This window comes from Silurus aristotelis (assembly GCF_946808225.1).
Source record: "Silurus aristotelis genome assembly, chromosome: 14".
Taxonomy (NCBI): domain Eukaryota; kingdom Metazoa; phylum Chordata; class Actinopteri; order Siluriformes; family Siluridae; genus Silurus; species Silurus aristotelis.
In genome coordinates, this window is record NC_139587.1 from 3,366,598 (window position 1) to 3,386,193 (window position 19,596).

Here is a 19,596-nt window from a genome sequence, read left to right on the forward strand (position 1 = left end):
CTGAGATAACTGTAAGTGTCCCTGGGAAAGAGCATCTGCCAAATGCCATTAAATATCTGTATTGACGACACCAAGGATATTAGTCATATGCCGAGCTCACGCTGTGCGATTTTGGCCACAATGTGGCAAATTTAGAAAATCTTATAAGATTTTTATGATTTAAATCAGTAGTCTTTGATAGCTGGTTTCTAGATTAACGACCGCAACTTTTTTTTTTTCCTTTTATAAAATTCTATCAGTGTAAGAAGGTTTCAGACTCTTTGCAGCAGCGTGACTTCTACGACGATCGTCAAAACCAAGAACCAATAGGAGCGCCGGACCTGATGACGCGAACTCCAAACCATCTCAGGGAAAATGTCGAGTCAGATGGACAGTACAGCAAGAAGAGAAATTAATTGAATTTAGAGCAAAAATAAGTGTTTGTTTGACGTTTTTTACTATCGAGGCATGTTATTAACTAAATGTTTTTGTTTGCTGCTAGCTAGTGCGAATGAGAGAATGTGGGGTCTGAACGTGACATGGATTGACGTAAAATTTCAGACTAGTCTTTTTTCTTGTGTGTGCAGTCTGACATTATGACAACCGAGATCCTGCAGTGTGACAAGGGGATCATGTTCCTACAATCTGACAAACTATATAAAAAAAAAAAACTATAGACTTTGCACATTACGGAATTTGTACACAATTTACCCATCCTCAGTGTCGTGTTGACCTTTAAGGTAAAAAAAAACAATGTAACCAATAATATTTTACCAATTTCGGCTGTAATGACAAAAAAAAAGGGACCCATACGGCAAGTAGGGGGTCATGATCGTGGAGTGATACGACGTATCCACTGAAACTGTTTTGACGTTTTTGTTGATACACCCGAATCCTGTACAGTACATTCGTTTCGCATCTGCTACTATAAAAGTTGATTTGTTAAGACGCAACACTGAGAATATTAGATTACATACACAATTTGTACATAAATCGACTGAAGCGCGTGATTGTGATTCAACTTGCTTTTTTGTATTGATTCAGAAAACAAGTCAAAGTGTATCGAAGAGCATATATCGATCGTACGGCTCGTAGCGGTTTCACCGTATAGATCATGTACATATTTGACGATACAAACCGAATCCTGTACAGTACATTCGTTTCGCATCTGTTACGATACGAGTTAATTTTGTTAAGGAGACGACACAACACTAAGGACATTTAAATTCATACGAAATGTTTACACAATTTACACAGTGAAACCGCTATGATGCCGTTCTGTTTTTTTACCTCTACAGGTTGATTTTTGACATTACAAAGCAATCTACTAAAATGTTTTCATTTGTTATTTCAAAAAACAATATCTGAGTCAATATTTGACAAATACAACTCAATCCTTTACAGTATATAGGCTTTAAATCTGCCACGAAAAGAGTAGATTCAAAGGAACAACGCAAAATTAGACTGAAATCTCACAAAATTATTATACAGTTTACAGTGAAGCTGCTACGTTATATGATCTGATACATACCTTCGTATCTGATATATGAATGGATTTTTTTGACATTATGATTGCTTTTACAGAGAATTTCAATTCATAAGGAAACCAATCGATATTCGACGACGGCGCTGTATCTCATCAACACGATACGAGTCAGTAATATATTTTCAGTTGAATCTGCTACAGTGATTCGTTTTGCATTTATAAGGAATTTGCAGATGTGACAGAATCTGCCACAAAATTGATTCGATCTTTGAGTCATGATAAAATACAAAATTTTGGATTCATAAGTCAACAAATCGAGAAACCGTTTACACCACAGAAATCACCATTATACACTTTCTTATTTCTGAGAACATGAAAATGCAACATTTACGTGTAATCCCTGCACTTCATGACAGCAAGGAAAAAAACTCGACATATCCATTGAACACTGAAAAAACCCTTTACATGTGAAACAAAAGGGGGGAAAAAAAACAAGATGACATTTAGGTTCCTAAACTCTTTTTAAACATATACAGGGGGAAATGAAAGAGATCAGAAGTGAAACAGTGGTTTCTTTTGAGGTAGAACTGAGTTGTAATACACCGGGGCGTGTCAGGATCCAGTCCAGCTGCACTGAGAAATTTTCTAAATACTATAAAATAGTTGGGTTTCATATAAAAATCTGAACCTAACCACAAAAAGATCTTTCACAGATAGAAAAGAAAGCTGGTGAACATCCAAATTCCTATTACACAGCATTTTACAGGATCATCATCCAGGAGTTATAAATAAAACTTCACCATGTGAGATTAAATAAGAATAAATATCGAATATGAAATGATCTTCACTAGTTCTTCATATTGGAGTGTTAAGCTCTAACACACACACACACACACACACACACACACACACACACTTCATCTAGGGCTGTTAATTAGATGATGTCTAATGATGTCTAATACTAGATGACGGGTTTCAGTTTTCGTCTCATCTTACAAGTAAACAGAATAACGGCGTATCATATGAAGAGGCTCCAGTGTCTGTCTGGGTCTAATCCATGCAGTGCAGGTAAATCCATCCAATCTGAAAGTAATGTCTAAGTGACAGATGGGGCTTTAAACAGAGGAAGTCACATCCTTTAGCCTTCATCAAGAAACAGGTGAGAACAACAACAGGACTTCTGGTATGAGAGAAAAACAAAAAGTCACCTTCCTGAAATGTAGCTCCTCAACAAAATTATGTTTAATGGCTAATGTTTGCGGCAATAATTTTGCATCGGTACTACAAAGACAATATAACATATTTCTGGATCTTATAGTTTAGCTTAGAAATGTACAGAGCTCATGACAATAATCAGGACGACTGGAGAATTTAGAATACAGCACTGTAAAAATCTTTCTTTGCATGTTCCAGCGATGTTAGAAAGCTGGAGCACAGAGAGTTAAGGGCCCTGCTCAAGGACCCCAAAAGTGGCAGCTTTTAGGGCATGTCACTATTTATAACATGTATGTACAGTATAACCTCTACTGTACTTCACAACTATTTGCAATGAAATAAAAACCTAAGACAAGGGTGTAATGTTTTTTCAGCTGAACCAATTATTCCTTTAAAATTTTAGCTTAATTCTATATTTGTTTAATTCGGAAGAGACACGTTTAACGACGTAAAACAAGCAAAACAATGTAATAAACTGATAATATGCTGACTTCAGCAAGACTGCATAAAACACTGTTCTCTACAGTACATCAGTTTTAGGTAAATAGGCAAATGCACTTTAATAGGGTACATGTAACACTACATCTGCATAAATATTTGAGTAAAAACTGATAAATCTATAGTAATGTATTACCTTATTAACCCTCGTATCAGAGCATCGGAATCTTAGGCACGTGGAGCTTGCCCTGTTGGGGGAATAAATTAATTATCATCAAATTTCTGACTTTTCAAACAGTAATTTTACACTTAAATCCGCTCATCTGTCTGTCTGTCTGTCTGTCTGTCTATCAAATGTATATATACAAATACTTTATGGAGAAAAGTTTGTGGACACTTAACCATATAATATGTGCTTTTCCACATTTACTCCCCATTTGCTGTTATTATAAACCTCCATTTTTCTGGGAAGATGTTCCACTAGATGTCGGATTGTATTTGGCGTTAGTAAAGTCAGGTACTGATGTAATGTGAGGAGGCCTGGGTTGGGTTCAGAGCTCTATAGCAGGAGATCTTCCACTCCAAACCAAATTCAGCATATCCTCATGGTTCTGGCTTTGTGCACAGGGCAAGGTCATGCTGGAACAGATTTGGTTCTCCAAGTGAAGGGAGAAATTAATCCTTCCTCATATCAGGTGTCCAAAAACCTTTGTCCATATAGTGTGTAACACACGAGAATATAAATGGAGAATTATTTGTAGAAATATTTCAGGTAAGCTTTAATCTTTATATACCACTTCATAGTAAATGTTATTGTTGAAATATATTTTCCTGTGATTCGGTTCATTTAATACATTATCATTTCAAACCGGTTCTGACTTGCTGGGATAAAGAATGATTTGCCTGGACTATGAAGTCAGTGAGAACACTGTAATGTAAATGCTGGTTACCTGTTATCTGTTCTGCTGGTTCCGCATCCTCTGGAGCTGGGATGATCCTACCAACCATGGGAGAAACACCCAAAACCTTGTGCTTCTTTTCTGATTTGGGGGCTCCCTCCAACACCACTACCACAAATTCATGCTTAGGCTCTGGCTCCTCCAAAACAGCAGGGGGTGCTGTGGCTTCATCTGAAGTAGTCACATCAGCCACCACCTGAGCTTTTCCTGAGAGCTGATCCTCACTTGCTGCTACAATCAAACTCTCTGGGACTTTCTCTACAGCTGGGGTAACTGGTGCCTCCTCAACTGTGGTCTCTGTAAAAAGAACCAACTTTTGCTTATCCACAATTAAACCATGTATCGTTGATTTAAAATTTGTTTGGAAATGGCCTTATAACCCCATCCCAGAATTATTAACACTAACAATTGCTTCTCTGAGGTCATGGCTTATGACCTTTCCTCCTTGTGTGATGCAGACATATAACGGAGTTCTCCAGAACACCAAACTGCTTAACACTCTGCTTTAATTGTCATTGTGAGAATTTAAAGGGTGTACTTATTTTTTTCTATCCGTCACCTTCAGTATGTCTTGGCAATGATTTACTGGAACTGAACTGATTAAAAGTTTCAGAGTTAAAGTACAGATTCACTCGGTAAAATATGACTCCAGTAAAAGTGTCCCTTTAAATGCTCATTTGAGTTAAAGCACAAAAGTATTTGCCTACAAATGTACTTAAGTATCCAAAGTGCTATGATTTATTATAACTATAAATGTTCCTATTATCATTCTTCTCACAAGACTCTTTAAATAATCAACTGATTTTATGTGAAAAGACTCTGTTTCTCTCAGCACACGATCTTTTAATACAATTATTTTAATGGTCAAATACTAATTGATTTCTATTAAATACCATGAGAACAAAAGCTTAAAAAAACCTCCACAAATAAAACCATGTGTGTTGTGGCGAGTTCGAGTCTGGAGTTTCTTCCATCATTTATTCCTCTGTAAATGTTCTGCTTGGTGTTGAACTGATGCTGAACTGTATGTTGGTGATCAGTAGATACACCAAGCACCAATCAGAACAAGTTCAAAACAGAGCGTGCGCTCGATCCTGATTGGTGGATAACTGCATGATTAACCGGTTACGTTTTTTATCCTCATAAATAAAAAGATACAAATGGTTTTACAAAATATCCGTCATCAAATAATTTTGTAACTCAACATGACAATTTATTAAAGACAAAAATATAAATCTATAGAAATTCTAAATCTATAACACAAAGCTCAAACGGGACCTAAAGAACGATTTCGAAGGTAAACCCAGCAGAACGAAAAAAACAAAAAAAACTAAACCCAGATTAGAAGTTGAATGATTACTTGTGTTAGTGCACAAACAACTTACACTCCCCCGAGCATGCAACTCAAACCACTACAGCAATATACAGTACGTAAAACAACATACAGGACTTTACTGCCAAATATCACTAAGCACACATTATTCAGAAAAGGTGGAATGTTTTATATATATATATATATATATATATATATATATATATATATATATATATATATATATATATATATATATATATATATATGAAACAGAAATCTTACTGTCTGTCAATTACAAGGATTCCAGGAGAAACGTGAGGTATTTTAGATGTTTGGTTTGAACAAAGAAATGAACACAAAACATAGTATTGAGTTAAGAACACTTTATTAATTGTTTGAATCCTCTTGTCCACATCCCAGTACATACATGACTATACTAGTTTGAGAAACACTGACTTGTTAATGAGTTGCAATATTTTGTATAGTAGAACATGTAACATGCTGTGTGTATATTATACACACATTAAATTATATATTAGATACATCAGACATAACATTATGACCACCTGCCTAATATTGTGTTGTTCTCCATTTCTGATGCCAAAACAGTTCTGACCCTTCAAACATTTACAGCATGAACTTCTTCAGCAGTTTGAGCTACAGGAGCTCGTCTGCTGGATTGGAGATGCTCTGACCCAGACGTCTAGACGTCACAATTTTTCAAACTCACTCAAATTCTTACACTTGCCAATTTTTCCTGCTTCTAACCAACTTTGAGGACAAAATGTTCACTTGCTGCCTAATAAATAAATCCACTAACTAACAGGAGCCATGATGAAGATAATCAGTGTTCTTCACTTCACCACTCATAATGTTATACCTGGTTGGTGTGTATACACACACACACACACACACACACACACACACACACACACACACACACACACACACACACACACACACACACACACACACACACACACACACAAATAATATAAATAAATCACACAATCACAGACACAGACACACAACTGGCAGTTATTTGGTTTTATATTTATAGCTCAAAAATGAGATCTTTGGGATCTGATTTTAACAGTATGGTGGCGTGTACAACTCAGTGATATCTGGCAGACGAGCCTTAACACAATCTAGACAAAGCAGGACACAATTGTACAACAGAACCCCCCAAAACATAACTGATATACACTTTTCACATGCAGTTAAAGAGACTCGAAGAAAGAAAGGCAGGTTAAAGGTTAGCAGTATTACGGTCGTGGATCAGGTTTGTAAACAGTCAAAGGTTGTGTAAATGTGGAAGGCCACCGGACAAAAAAATAAAAAATAAAGCATTGAGAAACTCAGGGAAAAAGCGACACAGGACTGCTGGTGAGATTTTTGGTCACATTGTACAGGGTTCTAAGGTTCCTTAAATTAGCACAGTCAATAATGACAGAGGTACTCGTGTCAACAATTGGAAAATACTTGAAAGATTTTTGCATATCTCAAAACTGTCCAGTGAAAAATACACGTGTTCGCTTCAGTAACTGTAAAATGCATTAAAGTCCACTCGTTTTCAAACCTAATTAATTGCAAATCATGTTTCGGTGTTATTAAAATGAGTTCATGAGTTATCCAGTATATAAGTCCTGTAGTTCTGATTTAATAAATAACTGCAAAACACACTAAAATGTCTATTTTCAACAAATACATACTTACATCTAGTGTGTGTGCATTGCAGTGTGTCTTTTTATCATTTAGGTTCTATAACTTTTAAGTGTGTGTGTGTGTGTGTGTGTGTGTGTGTGTGTGTGTGTGCGCGCATCCTAACTCTCCTCACGCCACTGCGGACTCTGTTACCGCCTTCTCCTGTGAAGCTGCTTCCGTACCATTGATCTCAGCAGTTGCTTCCTCCACGACGGGAAGTGCAGGACTTTCCAGCTCCTTGGCTGCAGCCTCCACTTCCTCCGCTATCTTCTCCACTTTGTGAGCCACCGCCGCCACCTCCTCGGCCGTCTCCTCGACGACGACGGCAACCTCGACGACCGCCTCCGCCACCCCGGCAACCGTCTCGGCGACCGTCTCCACCACGGATGATGCCTTCTCGTTTTTAGCTTCAGCGACGACCTCTATGACCGCCGGTGCTGCCTCTACTACCTCTTCTGCATCAGCTGAAGACTCTACCTCGGCAACTTCTGATGCTTCCTCAGCACCTTCACATGCAGGGGAAACGGAAAAGAAGATCCCACAGTTACATGGGAACATTTCTGGGTTTTTTTTTAACCATTTGCACCCACTTTTGAGTGTGATAATATTCAATTTTATCATTATAGAACATATAATCCAGGATTTGCCCATTCAACTGCCTCATACTCATCACTATCATCTGAGCAGCTTTTTAAATCTTTAGAACTGTAATAATAATTCTGTAAATCCTTTCAATATTTGTAAAATATTGACCCAATATTATATTATTTAATTTTTCGAGAAATCATCCGTTTCTGCTTTAAATCTGCACCGCTGTATTTTTTCCTCAGCAGATTTTCTCAAGCTTGTCTGGATTCACTGAACATGGCATGAAATGTGTAGTATTTGGATGTTATTGTTATTTTATTGCACTTAACAACTGTCTTAGTTTAGACCATCACTACTTGTGACTATTACCACTTCTGGATTTCATGACGGGCACCTGTTGATCGTTCCCCTGGGTTTGGGTGCTGAACCATTTGAAAACATTTGGCGCATCATAAAACGAAAAACACAACAAAGAACACCCAGAACTGTTAAGCAGCTAGAACCCTGTATCAGACACCTACAGAACAACTTTCCTCTCACAAAAATTTCAGCAACTTGTCTCCTTAGTTCCCAGATCAACACGGAGCAAAGACGTGATGCTGCCATGTGGTAAACATGGTCCTAATGTTTTTTTGAGCCATTACATTTAAATTGTCCTTATTTGTTTTATTTCAAATGGTATATAATCTCAGTTTAAACATTTGATATGTTTTCTATGTGCTACCGTGAATAGATTATGGCTTTATGGGGTTGTATATTCCAATTTTATACTCACGTATTAAATCATGTGTAGGACTCTTATCTTATCCTTTTCATAGTTAATCCAATATACAAACATGTACTTCATATTCTTTATATACTGTAGTGTGTGCAAATTACCAATAAATTAGCTTAACTAATGTGAGATGGAATTTTATGGCCTAACAAACCTCGGACCAGTAATAATTTGGAAAAATTCAGAAGTTTGAAAAATGTGCAGAAATTATGATGTGCTCAATTAAACTAAGTCTTAAACAAGGACTTGCCGAGGTAGGACAACAGCATTTTTTTTTTAAGATCTCACAAATTTGGAACCAGATAATGCAGAACCTTGGGTAGTGAAATGGGAGGAGCTTTCTCTCTCCCCTGTCAATCACAGCAACACAAGCCAATCATGTGCATCTACGTTTTAATGTGGAAGAGGTCAAACAGAGCCTTGTGAATTACACAGGTGTACCATTAGTGTCCATACTATTCTGGGTTTATTTAATAAAATTGCATGTGTGTGAAAGTGAGCAATATACACTATATGGACAAACATTTGTTAACAAATGACCATAAGATTGGTATGTGCTTTTTGAACATTCCATTCCACATTTAGTCCCCATTTGCTGTATAATTAACCTTCACCCTTCTGGGAAGATGTTTCAATAGATTTTGGAGTGTGCTTGTGGAGATTTCCACAAAGGTGTTAGTAAAGTCAGGTAGTGATGTAGGTGAGGTGAGGAGGCCTGTGGTGCAGTCAGCATTCACATCCATCTCAAATGCGTTCAATAGGGTTGAATTAAGAGCTCTATAGTGGGGGATCTTCTGCTCCAACCCACATAAACCATATCTTCATGGAGCTGGCTTTATGCACAGAGAAACAGATAGAAAATTTCATTCTACCACATCCAGAAGTTCTATACAATTGTGTGTCTCCAACCTCTTTGTGGGAACAGTTTAGACAAGCACCACATTCTGCATGGCTGGAGAAATCAGGTGTACCAATACATTTGTCCATATAGTGTACATGTATAAAATATATGCTGTTATGCTTTTTCATCAATATCATGCAGCCCTCTTTCACCTCCTCATGCTCCTAACCACATTCTTCATCTTCTCACAAGGCAAATACATTCCTTTACATTCATTACAATACAAACCAATTGCCACAAACAGCATAAAGGAGCAGATAGAATGCGAGAAAGATGATAGAATAGGAAATAAGGTTTGGCAAGAAGTAGGAAGAGACATGAGGAAGGTAAAGAGGACAGGAACAGTGTACTAAACTAAAGCATCTGTTCAAATCAATCAGTGTGTCAGGAAAAGTGCAACACCACAGAGACAGAACCAGAAAAGTTTTTTTATTTTTTGCAGATTTAATAAGTTTAAAAGGGGAAACGTGACTTTTTCCCCGAAGAGAAAACTGAAAATCACATCCAGAGATTACGATCTAGAATTTCTAAAGTCAGTCGAGACATGGAGCGAGAAGAGAGATGAGGGAGATGGATGAGGGACATTACAGAGCAGGACCGAGAGCAGAAATTCGGAGTTAGTAGCAGCAGTGCAGGAGAAGGAAGAGAAACAGATCCCAAGAGCGACGGCTACGAGTGCAGAGTCTCGACTGCCCCCAGATTAGTTAATCCTCTGAAAAGAGTCAGAAAAGACAGATAGTTAGGAAAGAAAGAAACTTGTGCATGTGGCTTTGACATTGATTGTGAATTGAATTTTGAATGTGACACACACACACACATTCCAACACGTTAGCAATAAAACCTCGACAACATACAGAATAAAGGTCGTGATCAGGTCGTGATCTCATGAGAAAATCCTCAATGACAGGATGCTGATGCAAAGTGAACTGCATTACTGGATCATTCTGGGTTCTTTTTCTATTAAACCACAATGTTAACTTTTTTTTTTTTTTCTATTTATAGGTACTTTTAATTTTGTCGAACGTCCAGGAGACACGTTCGTTCCTGTTCTCACTTACATTACAGCAATATACATTATAGAAATAAGTAGAACAGTTAAGTAGAACAAAACTTTAGAAAATTAAATATTAAAATGTAAAACACACACACACACACACACACACACTTATATACGCATCAAAAATATACAGATTTTCCTGTAATAGCTGTAATTTCCCATTACACCAAGAATTTCATGGTGTACATTTTACCTGTTTATATTTACCTTTATCTAGTTTTTACTTATATCGTTGTGGCTACAAACTGCTGTTCCATCACCTCCTTTTTTGGAGCGGAAAACGTTTGCGACTGGAGACTCCTTCCAAAGATTTCAATAAATTTTGCTAAAGAAATAATCACGTGTTAGAATGGAGGTATTAAATATAAACTTGTGATCTGCCTTCTAGCCATTTGAGCTGCTGTTACCAAAACAATAAAAACAAAACAAGAATCAACCCATTCTGGCCAATCAGAATCGAGAATCAAGCAGGAATGCAGAAACTATTTTACACGCAAGACATAAAATAAAATTATCCTGCCCTAAATTAATTTGCCGTTAGCGAAGCGGACAGCCATGATGGATATCGAAAGCGGCGTGTTAATTCATTGCGCCAACGCAGGCGCACCGCTTCTATTCAGACGTCTGATAGATGTGATCGGTCATGTTACTGAACTGAAAAGGAGAAGGAATGCGGCCAGCTTGAAAGGACACCAAACAGGGTGTGTGTGAACGATGCAACAATACCAGGGGATCTGGGAACACATTTAACATAAATAAATAAATCCACACACCCAAGTAGGGCTGCAACAACTAATCGCTATCGAAATTCATTGTCAAACGAATGCCATTATGGAGTAGTTGTTGCTGCTCAAGTTATGGTTTAGCGTGACGGCAAGATAACACGCCCACTTGTGAAATGGCCGAGAGTTCAGGGTCAACCGGCAGCAGGAAAAGAAAACACACTGGTGTCACGCATGAAGGCGAAACATCAGCACGGTGAGCAAAAACTGTATAATCCTCGTCACGTGAAAACGTTAGTTTAATGAAGTGAACATCTTACTAGAGCAGTGGAGGTTATTATAACAGCAAATGGGGAGTTGGATGTCCGCATCCCAACCTTGTCCACAAACTTTTGGCAATATAGCGTATTTTACAATACGAGTCACTGGTGTCATTACAATCCTATTTAACTGGAGTATAGTAGCAAAAAAATCATGAATATTAATACTATATAAACTACAACTTATATGTTCTTTCAGCTACATGTTCCCCCAATTTCAGTTTTATACTCTGCACGTTAAACAGAAAGCTGACCGGTTTGTGAAATGTTCTCAGGACTCACTCTGTGGTGGCCAGGGTTTGGGTTTCCACTCGTCTTTGGGTCGCGCCCTGATCTCTGTAATGCGGTCGGTAAAACGGTCGCTGTCCGTGGATACGGTCCTGTACGCCTGTCAATCAAAAACACATTAGATATGATTATCACATGAAGCTGATTTACGTTGGTGTAGACCTGAAACGATGAAGAACGTACGTAAGTCGAAGCAGCAGCGAAGGCTCCGCCACATATCACCACGAAAATCAGGTTCTCTCCTGAACTACCAGGAACCGATGACATGAGCCTCCGAGGAACAACTACAGAGAAAACAAAAAGAGCGTTAGAAATACGTACAGTGTAACCTCGATACTCGCGGGGGTTACGTTCTTTGCCCCCTTGCTAAGAAACAAAAAATTGTGCGGTTTGATGACTGAGGAATTTTACATGTACTGTAGTGTCAACTCAACAAAAATGATGAATTACTGTGAATGTTTTTTTTACTACTTTAAATAAATAATTCAACAATAAAATCGTTTTTTTTAAACATTTTTATGTAACTTATTAGTACAAACTCTATTTTGAAATGTTACTCCGAACATTCTATCAGATTTTTCACGAGTTACACTTATTCCGGTTCCAAATGAAAAGTATCGAGCTTCCACTGTATGTTTTTTACCACATCGTAACTTGAAAACGTGGTAAATGTGGTACATGAGACATGGCCTGGCCTACCCAGTAGTCATTTTTAAAAATGATGATCAGGGTGGAGTAGTACACTGTAATTCATTAATAATTTAACACGTTACAGAAATAATTTAGCCAAACAGTGCAATTTACACTACCATAATATATAAACAGAGGACGCGTGGAACAAGCGCCGGTTCGCGAATGGAGGCCGGAGCTGGACGTGCTCTGTTTCAGAGCGAGAGCAAGGAATCCTGGCAACGTCCCAACGTATCATACGAAAAAATTTTAAAAACGCAGCACGAAAATTTATTGTTTCGTATCGCAATCTTAAGATCGAAAACTTCACCATCAACTTGAGGAATCTTCTCACAATAGTATAGAAATTTAAGTTGGAGATATTTTAGAGGAGTCTAAAAGGAGTCCTCTCTAAAAAAAAAAACTCAATATACAGTCATTATGGTGTAAATAACTGGCAACAAAGGTGAGTACACAAATTTGTATGGTCGTGTCAAGCAAAAAAAAAAAAAAAAAAAAAAAACGAACACGATGAATAGGACGTGTGTTTTTGCACGTTTACACGGGTACAGCTGTTATCACTGAGGGTGTACTTACTTTTGTTTAGAGAATAATGGCTGTATGTTAAATTATTTTTAGGAGGACAGTAAATCTGTACTGCTGCACATTGACTCCTAAAATATATCCAACTTTAATTTCTATAGTTTTGTACTGAAATGGTTGATGAAATGTGAGGGTGCACTCACTTTTGTGGGATACTGTACATATACACACTCACACACACATTCACTAACCACATCTAGGCGGAAGATTTTTTTTTTTACAGGTTAATCTGATAATCTTTTAAGAGTTCAAGAGTACTACACACAAACACACACACACATGCTGGTGTTTGCCTTTGAGATGTCACGTAGCGACAGATTAAACCAACACAGTTTTTAGAAGAACATCCCGCTATCAGTGCTTTCCAAAGTTCTCTTACGTTTCAGCGGTTCTCTCAGTTTGACCATGTTGGACAGGGAAATGTTTCAAAGCGTGATGTTTTTGTAAGGAACGATCTGCTGCTAGTCAATGAGGAGATGTGACGAGGTCATTTATCTGAAGGTTAGTGCACTCTCAAGTGCGCTGAAAAGTCACTCAAATGTCAAGAATAAAACACTACAGGGGACGTGTGACGTTTGTGTCAGGTGGCGATTTGGAATATATATATTTTTTATATAAGTCAAATCAAATAAAATCTAATTTTGTCACATATGCATACATACAGGGTACGACATGCAGTAAAATGCTTTTTACGACTGTCCAATACTGAAGAAATGTAAATAGAAATATATAAAAATAATAATGTAGAGTATAAAAGTATAAATGATGAAGTATAGATATAGGTGTGTGCACATGTGTGTAATATATATATCTAATCTAAAGAGAATACGATGTGACTAAAGGGTCTGACGAAGAAGCAGACATTTGTGATTGCTATAACCTCAGAATTAAAGAAAGAAAAAAAGATTAGATGATTATTTCTAAAGACTTTTTTTGTGGTGGTAAACCTACGCTACACTGACACGGGAGCAAACAGCAAATAAAAAACAAACCCGTGATTCGTCTGACCAATCAGAAGAGAGAATAGTGCAGATTAGTTCAGGGCTCATTTGCATATTTATAGCAACTTTATGATAAAAATATGTTTTCACCTTTGAAAAAACGAAAAAACACACACACACACACAGTCATTTTCACAACTAACCCCCACCCCAGGTCTAATGAAGGTCATAAATGTTATAGTATTTCTAACATTTTATATTTGTATTATATTTAATATGTAATATTTATATTTTAACATATTATAATATGTAATGGTATAACACAAAGTCTTCCTCTATCTAGAAAATGTGCATTATTTCATGCTTTTCCACAACCAGAACGCAGGAAACAACCTGATCCTCAGTCTCCAAATATAAAAGTAGAACGAATTCCCTTCTACAGTGGATCCAAGTGTCCATGTGCACATGGCAGGATCTATTTTGCTGAATCGCCCATGTGGTAGTAGAGAACATTGTGTTCTGTTGAAACTGTCAAATCTGACGAAACTCAAACTGAAACTCTAGACTACACAAGGAACCGGTGTTGAACTGAATCCTTTTATCGAACCTTCGATGAAGTTCCATGCACAGGCATGCACACTGTGTCCATGTAGTGATCTGACCTTCACTTCTCCTTTGCAGACATGCATAAGACACATTTATGCTCTAACACACAAAAACTTCACGTTCCATACTCACTCTATCCAATAAACAAGAACAAAACAATTGTCATAATATAGTAAAGATTTTAAGACGTCATAATGCACCATTTCAATATTAGTCACATGTGCATGGTTGTCCTCACCGTCTCTGTGCAGGATTACCCGGTGTGTCATGGAGTTTCTGGTCAGAGGAGAAAACCTCTGTAAAGCTCTGCACAAATTCATCTCTCTTTTTATTCTTTAATGCCCCAGGAGGAGGAATGAAGCGTGGAAGCACAACCAGTCTCAGCAGGTCATGTAGGACTAAACCAGACAGGGCAGATCTGTAGGGGAAAGGGGGCTTGGCAGCACGAGGGACGATTCGGCTCTTTAAACCGACTCTTTTAAGTGAACCTAATGAGTCGACTCGCACATTGTAGTCGCTTGATGCACAGTATTTTGTTTAAACATTCACTGAAACCTACAGTGCGTTAAACACAGGTAAAAAGGAACAATTTGAGAATAGATTTGTTTTTCTCTAAACTGAGTAACATTAAAATAACAACGAACCTTTTGACAAAAGAGTCGGCTCTTAATACGTCCAATCTGACTCAGAATGTGAACGCGTCACGCTCATCCCGGAAATTACTTTAAGAATTTTTGCTTCTTCTTATTTTTTTTTGTTTCTCTTCCAATTAATTATATTTTAGTTTTATTTCTTTTATTTCTCAGACAAAATACAAAAAATATATATATAATTTGGGAGACGCAGGACGTGATTGCGTCACGCGGATACCGGAAGTAGATTCTACTTAAGTCTTCTTAATTTGTACGTTGGTTTTTAAAGTATTAATAAAGGGGGAAAAATCATTAAGTTTTTTTTAATTATTATTATTATAAATTTTTAGATGAGTTGTATTTATTCTATTAGTATTGTAATACTAATTTTGAATTCTCTCTCTCTTTATGCACTTGCATTTGGACGATATTTTGCTTTGTCATAAAAAACAAAAATATTTATTAAGATTTAATCATTTTCATCGTCATAATTTTCATATGTTGAGTCTGGTTTCACTAATAATCAACAAACATTTGCATAAAGCATCAATATTTAAAAAGTACAGTATTAATTTAAGGTACATTTAAAACGGATGTAAATGTGCAATTGAATATTTCAATTGATTGATAGCTCTAATAAATGTGTGTGTGTGTGTGTGTGTGTGTGTGTGTGTGTGTGTATACAAGTTGGTATCAAAAAGTTTCGATTGTAGTTATTTAACACACCAACAGATGGCAGCACCAGGCTGCACGCACAGTCAAAGGGAGCACCATCCTTCATAAGTCAGTGTGCCAAAAGACATTGTCCTGTGTACATCAGGAGCTGTGCAACCGGTGCTTTTCTGACCACATGTGCACCCTGTCATCAAGCTCTCTTCACATGAGTATCTCGCTGGACACAACTTAATCTCATTTCCTCACCCACCCTACTGGCCAGATGCGGCTCAAAAGTTTCCGATGTGACACCACTGCAGAGATCCAGAGCGAATCTGAAATCTGAGGTTGCTGTAGTGCTGTGCAAGGACTATTTTGAAGGTGTTAGTGTGTAAATGTAGATAAATAAAGTTGAACAGAGCGAGTCTCAAAACATTTTGATGCCATCTTGTACATACGCAACTTGCAGTATCGCCCCATTCTTCATTAAGCTTTATTAAGTAAATTATAAAATATATAAATTAATGATGGGTACCTAAACTTCACATTTTACATGTGTGCATACAAATACCTTCAGGGTGCCATTTTTTCACTCAGAGTAATAACAGCAATCATAAGTACAAATGTGTGTAGGCTTCATGATCTATAAATACACTGCCTATAAAATCTAAAAGCTGGATTTACAAGGTTTAGATGATGAGATAAAATGAGGGTGATGACAAACAGTGGTAGACAAATGACAAACCATGTACTTGAGTTCAATTAAATTCATTCAGTAAAATGTGACTCCAGTTAAAGTGTCCCTTTAAACTTTCACTTGAGTAAAAGTTCAAAAGTTGTTGCCTTTAAATGTACTTAAGTATCCAAAGTACCATGATTTATTATACATATAATGTTCCTATTATCATTTTTATCACAAGACTCTTTAATCAACTCAGTTAATTTAAAAAGACTCGAATGTGACTCTCAGCACACTAAACTATTAATAGAATAATAATAATAATGACTCAAACACTAATTGATTTCTATTAAAGTGAATCATGAGCCCAAAATCTTCATTTCAACTACTATTAAAAAATTGTGCAAACAAGGTCATGGATGTTGTGGCGAGTTGAAATCAGGAGTTTCTTCCTCTCTAAATGTTCTGCTTGCTGTTGAACTGATGCTTAACTGTATGTTGAACTGTATGAACTGATATGAACTGTATGTATGAACTGTATGTTGTTGCTCGACCCTGATTGATGACTTGCTGTGTGATTGACCAGTTTAGTTTTTATCCACTAACATATTTGACTTTTAAATGTTCTTTCGGCTTCTCCCATTAGGGGGCGCCACAGCGGATCATCCGTCTCCATACCCCCCTGTCCTCTACATCTGCCTCTTTCAAACCAACTACCTGCATGTCTTCCCTCAATACATCCATAAACCTCCTCCTTGGTCTTCCCCTTTTTCTCCTTCCTGGTGGCTCCATCCTCAGCATTCTCCTACTGATATACCCCATGTCCCTCCTCATTTGACTTTGAAATGTATTAACATTAAAAGTCTCTACAAATGGAAATACTTCAGTAAAGTACAGACACGTGAAAACTACTTAAGTACAGTAAGGAATAACATTTGCTTCCTTACTGTCCATCGCTGCTGACAGACATAATGATATTTAAAACTTGGATTTTTTTCAGTTGTTACAAAAGGAGGGACGTTTCATCAGATCATAAAGCTAAATCGTTTTGCATCCAAACTATGAGGGCAAATTTAGTCAATTTCACCCCCAAGTCCATCAATTTCCTCCCTTCCATGTGTCAGCCTTCTGTACATTACAATTTGCACTCGTTTACACCAAAGTATTGGGAAACCTGACTTTTCCAGTCATATGCGATTCTTCCTCAAACCGTTACCACAAAGTTGGAGGCGCACGATTGTACAGGATGTCTTTGGATGCATTTAATAGCATTTAATTTATCCTTCATTTTTGAAGAGGACATTTAAACCTGTTTCAGCATGACAATGTCCCTGTGCACAAAGCCAGCTCCATAAAGAGATGCTTTACATGGGGATGTCAGAGATGAAGATCTCCAGCTATAGAGCTCCAACACTATTTAACACCATTGGAAAGATTTTTTTCACGCTAACTGCACCCCAGGTCTCCTTACCTCACCTACATCAGTACCTGACTCTACTAACACCCTTGTGGCTGAATGACTCTCAAAAGAAACTCCACAAAATCTAGTGGAACATCTTCCCAGAAGAGTGGCGCTTGTTATAATGGGAAATGGCGACTATATGTTTAATGTTGAAGAAAAATTTATACACATTTTTTTTTAAAGCTGATACCAATCTTATGGTCAGGTAACTTTTGTCTCTTGTCCATGTAGTGTTGTGAAGCAATGAAGACAAACAGGCAGAGAAATAATGAACACATACATATACATCTTTATTAGACATAAGCTATAGGAGAAGTGAAGGGCAAAGGTACAGGAAACGAAAATCTGTCAAAGAAAGAACAAAAATAGTATTATCTTTCCACGCATATTTAAATGTTTATTGATTCTTCTTTCACTGAAATGAACATTTACTTCATGTTAATAATATACACATCATCAGTGAAACAGTCTGCAGTAGTGTCACGATACCAACATTCTGACTTTGATACGTTTCCTGAATTAAATATCATGATACCAATACCAAATCGATAAAAATCGACAAAACCTAGTCAGATTATTTCTTTGGATTTAGATTCAATCCAATCAATATAAGAAAGGAGCTGAAATCTGAAATGTCGCTTACACGTTACGACTCCAGTCCGTTTCGTTCTTTGTAGACCTGCACGTCGCTCTGGTTCTGTCTGAAGAGCTGAAGACAATCAAGAAATACATGTATTTTTATTACTGTGGTCAATCAGAAAAACTCTAAACAGATTAGAATTAACAGGAACGGCAGTGAAATTATAAAGTTATAATTGTGAAAAAAAACTTTAAGACTTTGTCAGGATTACCATCGCCCACAGGAGCGCTGTGGTCCCGAAGGCAAGACCCACTCGCAGCATATTGGGTCTGGACGGATCTGGTTTGACTGCGGTGAAAGCATTTCTGCTTACAACTGCAAGAAAAAAATACAACGGCAGATTTATTACTAAAAATCCTTCAGTGGAGAAAATTAAATACAATAAGACTTTTTATTTTTTTAAAACAGCAGCCTAAAATCCACATACATGCTGCTACAAGGCACTGACTCCTCCCTTATATATATATATATATATACACACACACACACACACACACCTGCATATTGTCACAAGCAATAACGTGCATAATCTATTACTGGTATACTCTGTCTTACTCCTACTGACTTTCATTCCTCTTCTCTCCAGCACGTACCTCCACCTCTCCAGGCTCTCTTCCACCTGCTTCCTACTCTCACCACAAATCACAATGTCATCCGCAAACATTATAGTCCACGGAGACTCCTGTCTGACCTTGTCCGTCAACCTGTCCATCACCACTGCAAACAGGAAAGGGCCCAGAGCCGATCCCTGATGCGGTCCAACCTTCACCTTAAACCAGTCTGTCGTTCCTACTGCACACTTCACTGCTCTTACACTGTTCTCATACATGTCCTGCACCACCCTCACATACTTCTCTAACACACCAAACTTCCTCATACAATACCACAACTCCTCTCTCCACCCTGTCGTACGCTTTCTATAAATCCACAAACACACAATGCAACTTCTTCTGATCTACTCAA

At 37.4% G+C, this 19,596-nt stretch overlaps 1 protein-coding gene across 2 annotated transcripts; it reads right to left on the reverse strand.

The window, feature by feature from the left end:
• Positions 1-1,805: 1,805 nt before the first annotated feature.
• On the reverse strand, positions 1,806-15,014 carry mgarpa (mitochondria localized glutamic acid rich protein a). Of its 2 annotated transcripts, none has more exons than XM_083560662.1 (7): positions 14,805-15,014; positions 11,931-12,031; positions 11,742-11,847; positions 7,279-7,602; positions 4,069-4,374; positions 3,315-3,366; positions 1,806-2,608 (listed from the first exon to the last, which is right to left on the reverse strand). In XM_083560662.1, the coding sequence occupies exons 1-6, from the start codon at positions 14,884-14,886 to the stop codon at positions 3,347-3,349; spliced, it is 939 nt and encodes a 312-aa protein (XP_083416788.1). In that variant the 5' UTR covers positions 14,887-15,014; the 3' UTR covers positions 1,806-2,608; positions 3,315-3,346. The 2 variants fall into 2 exon arrangements, with proteins under 2 accessions (XP_083416788.1, XP_083416787.1); XM_083560661.1 differs by having other exon boundaries at positions 1,806-2,645.
• Positions 15,015-19,596: the final 4,582 nt, after the last annotated feature.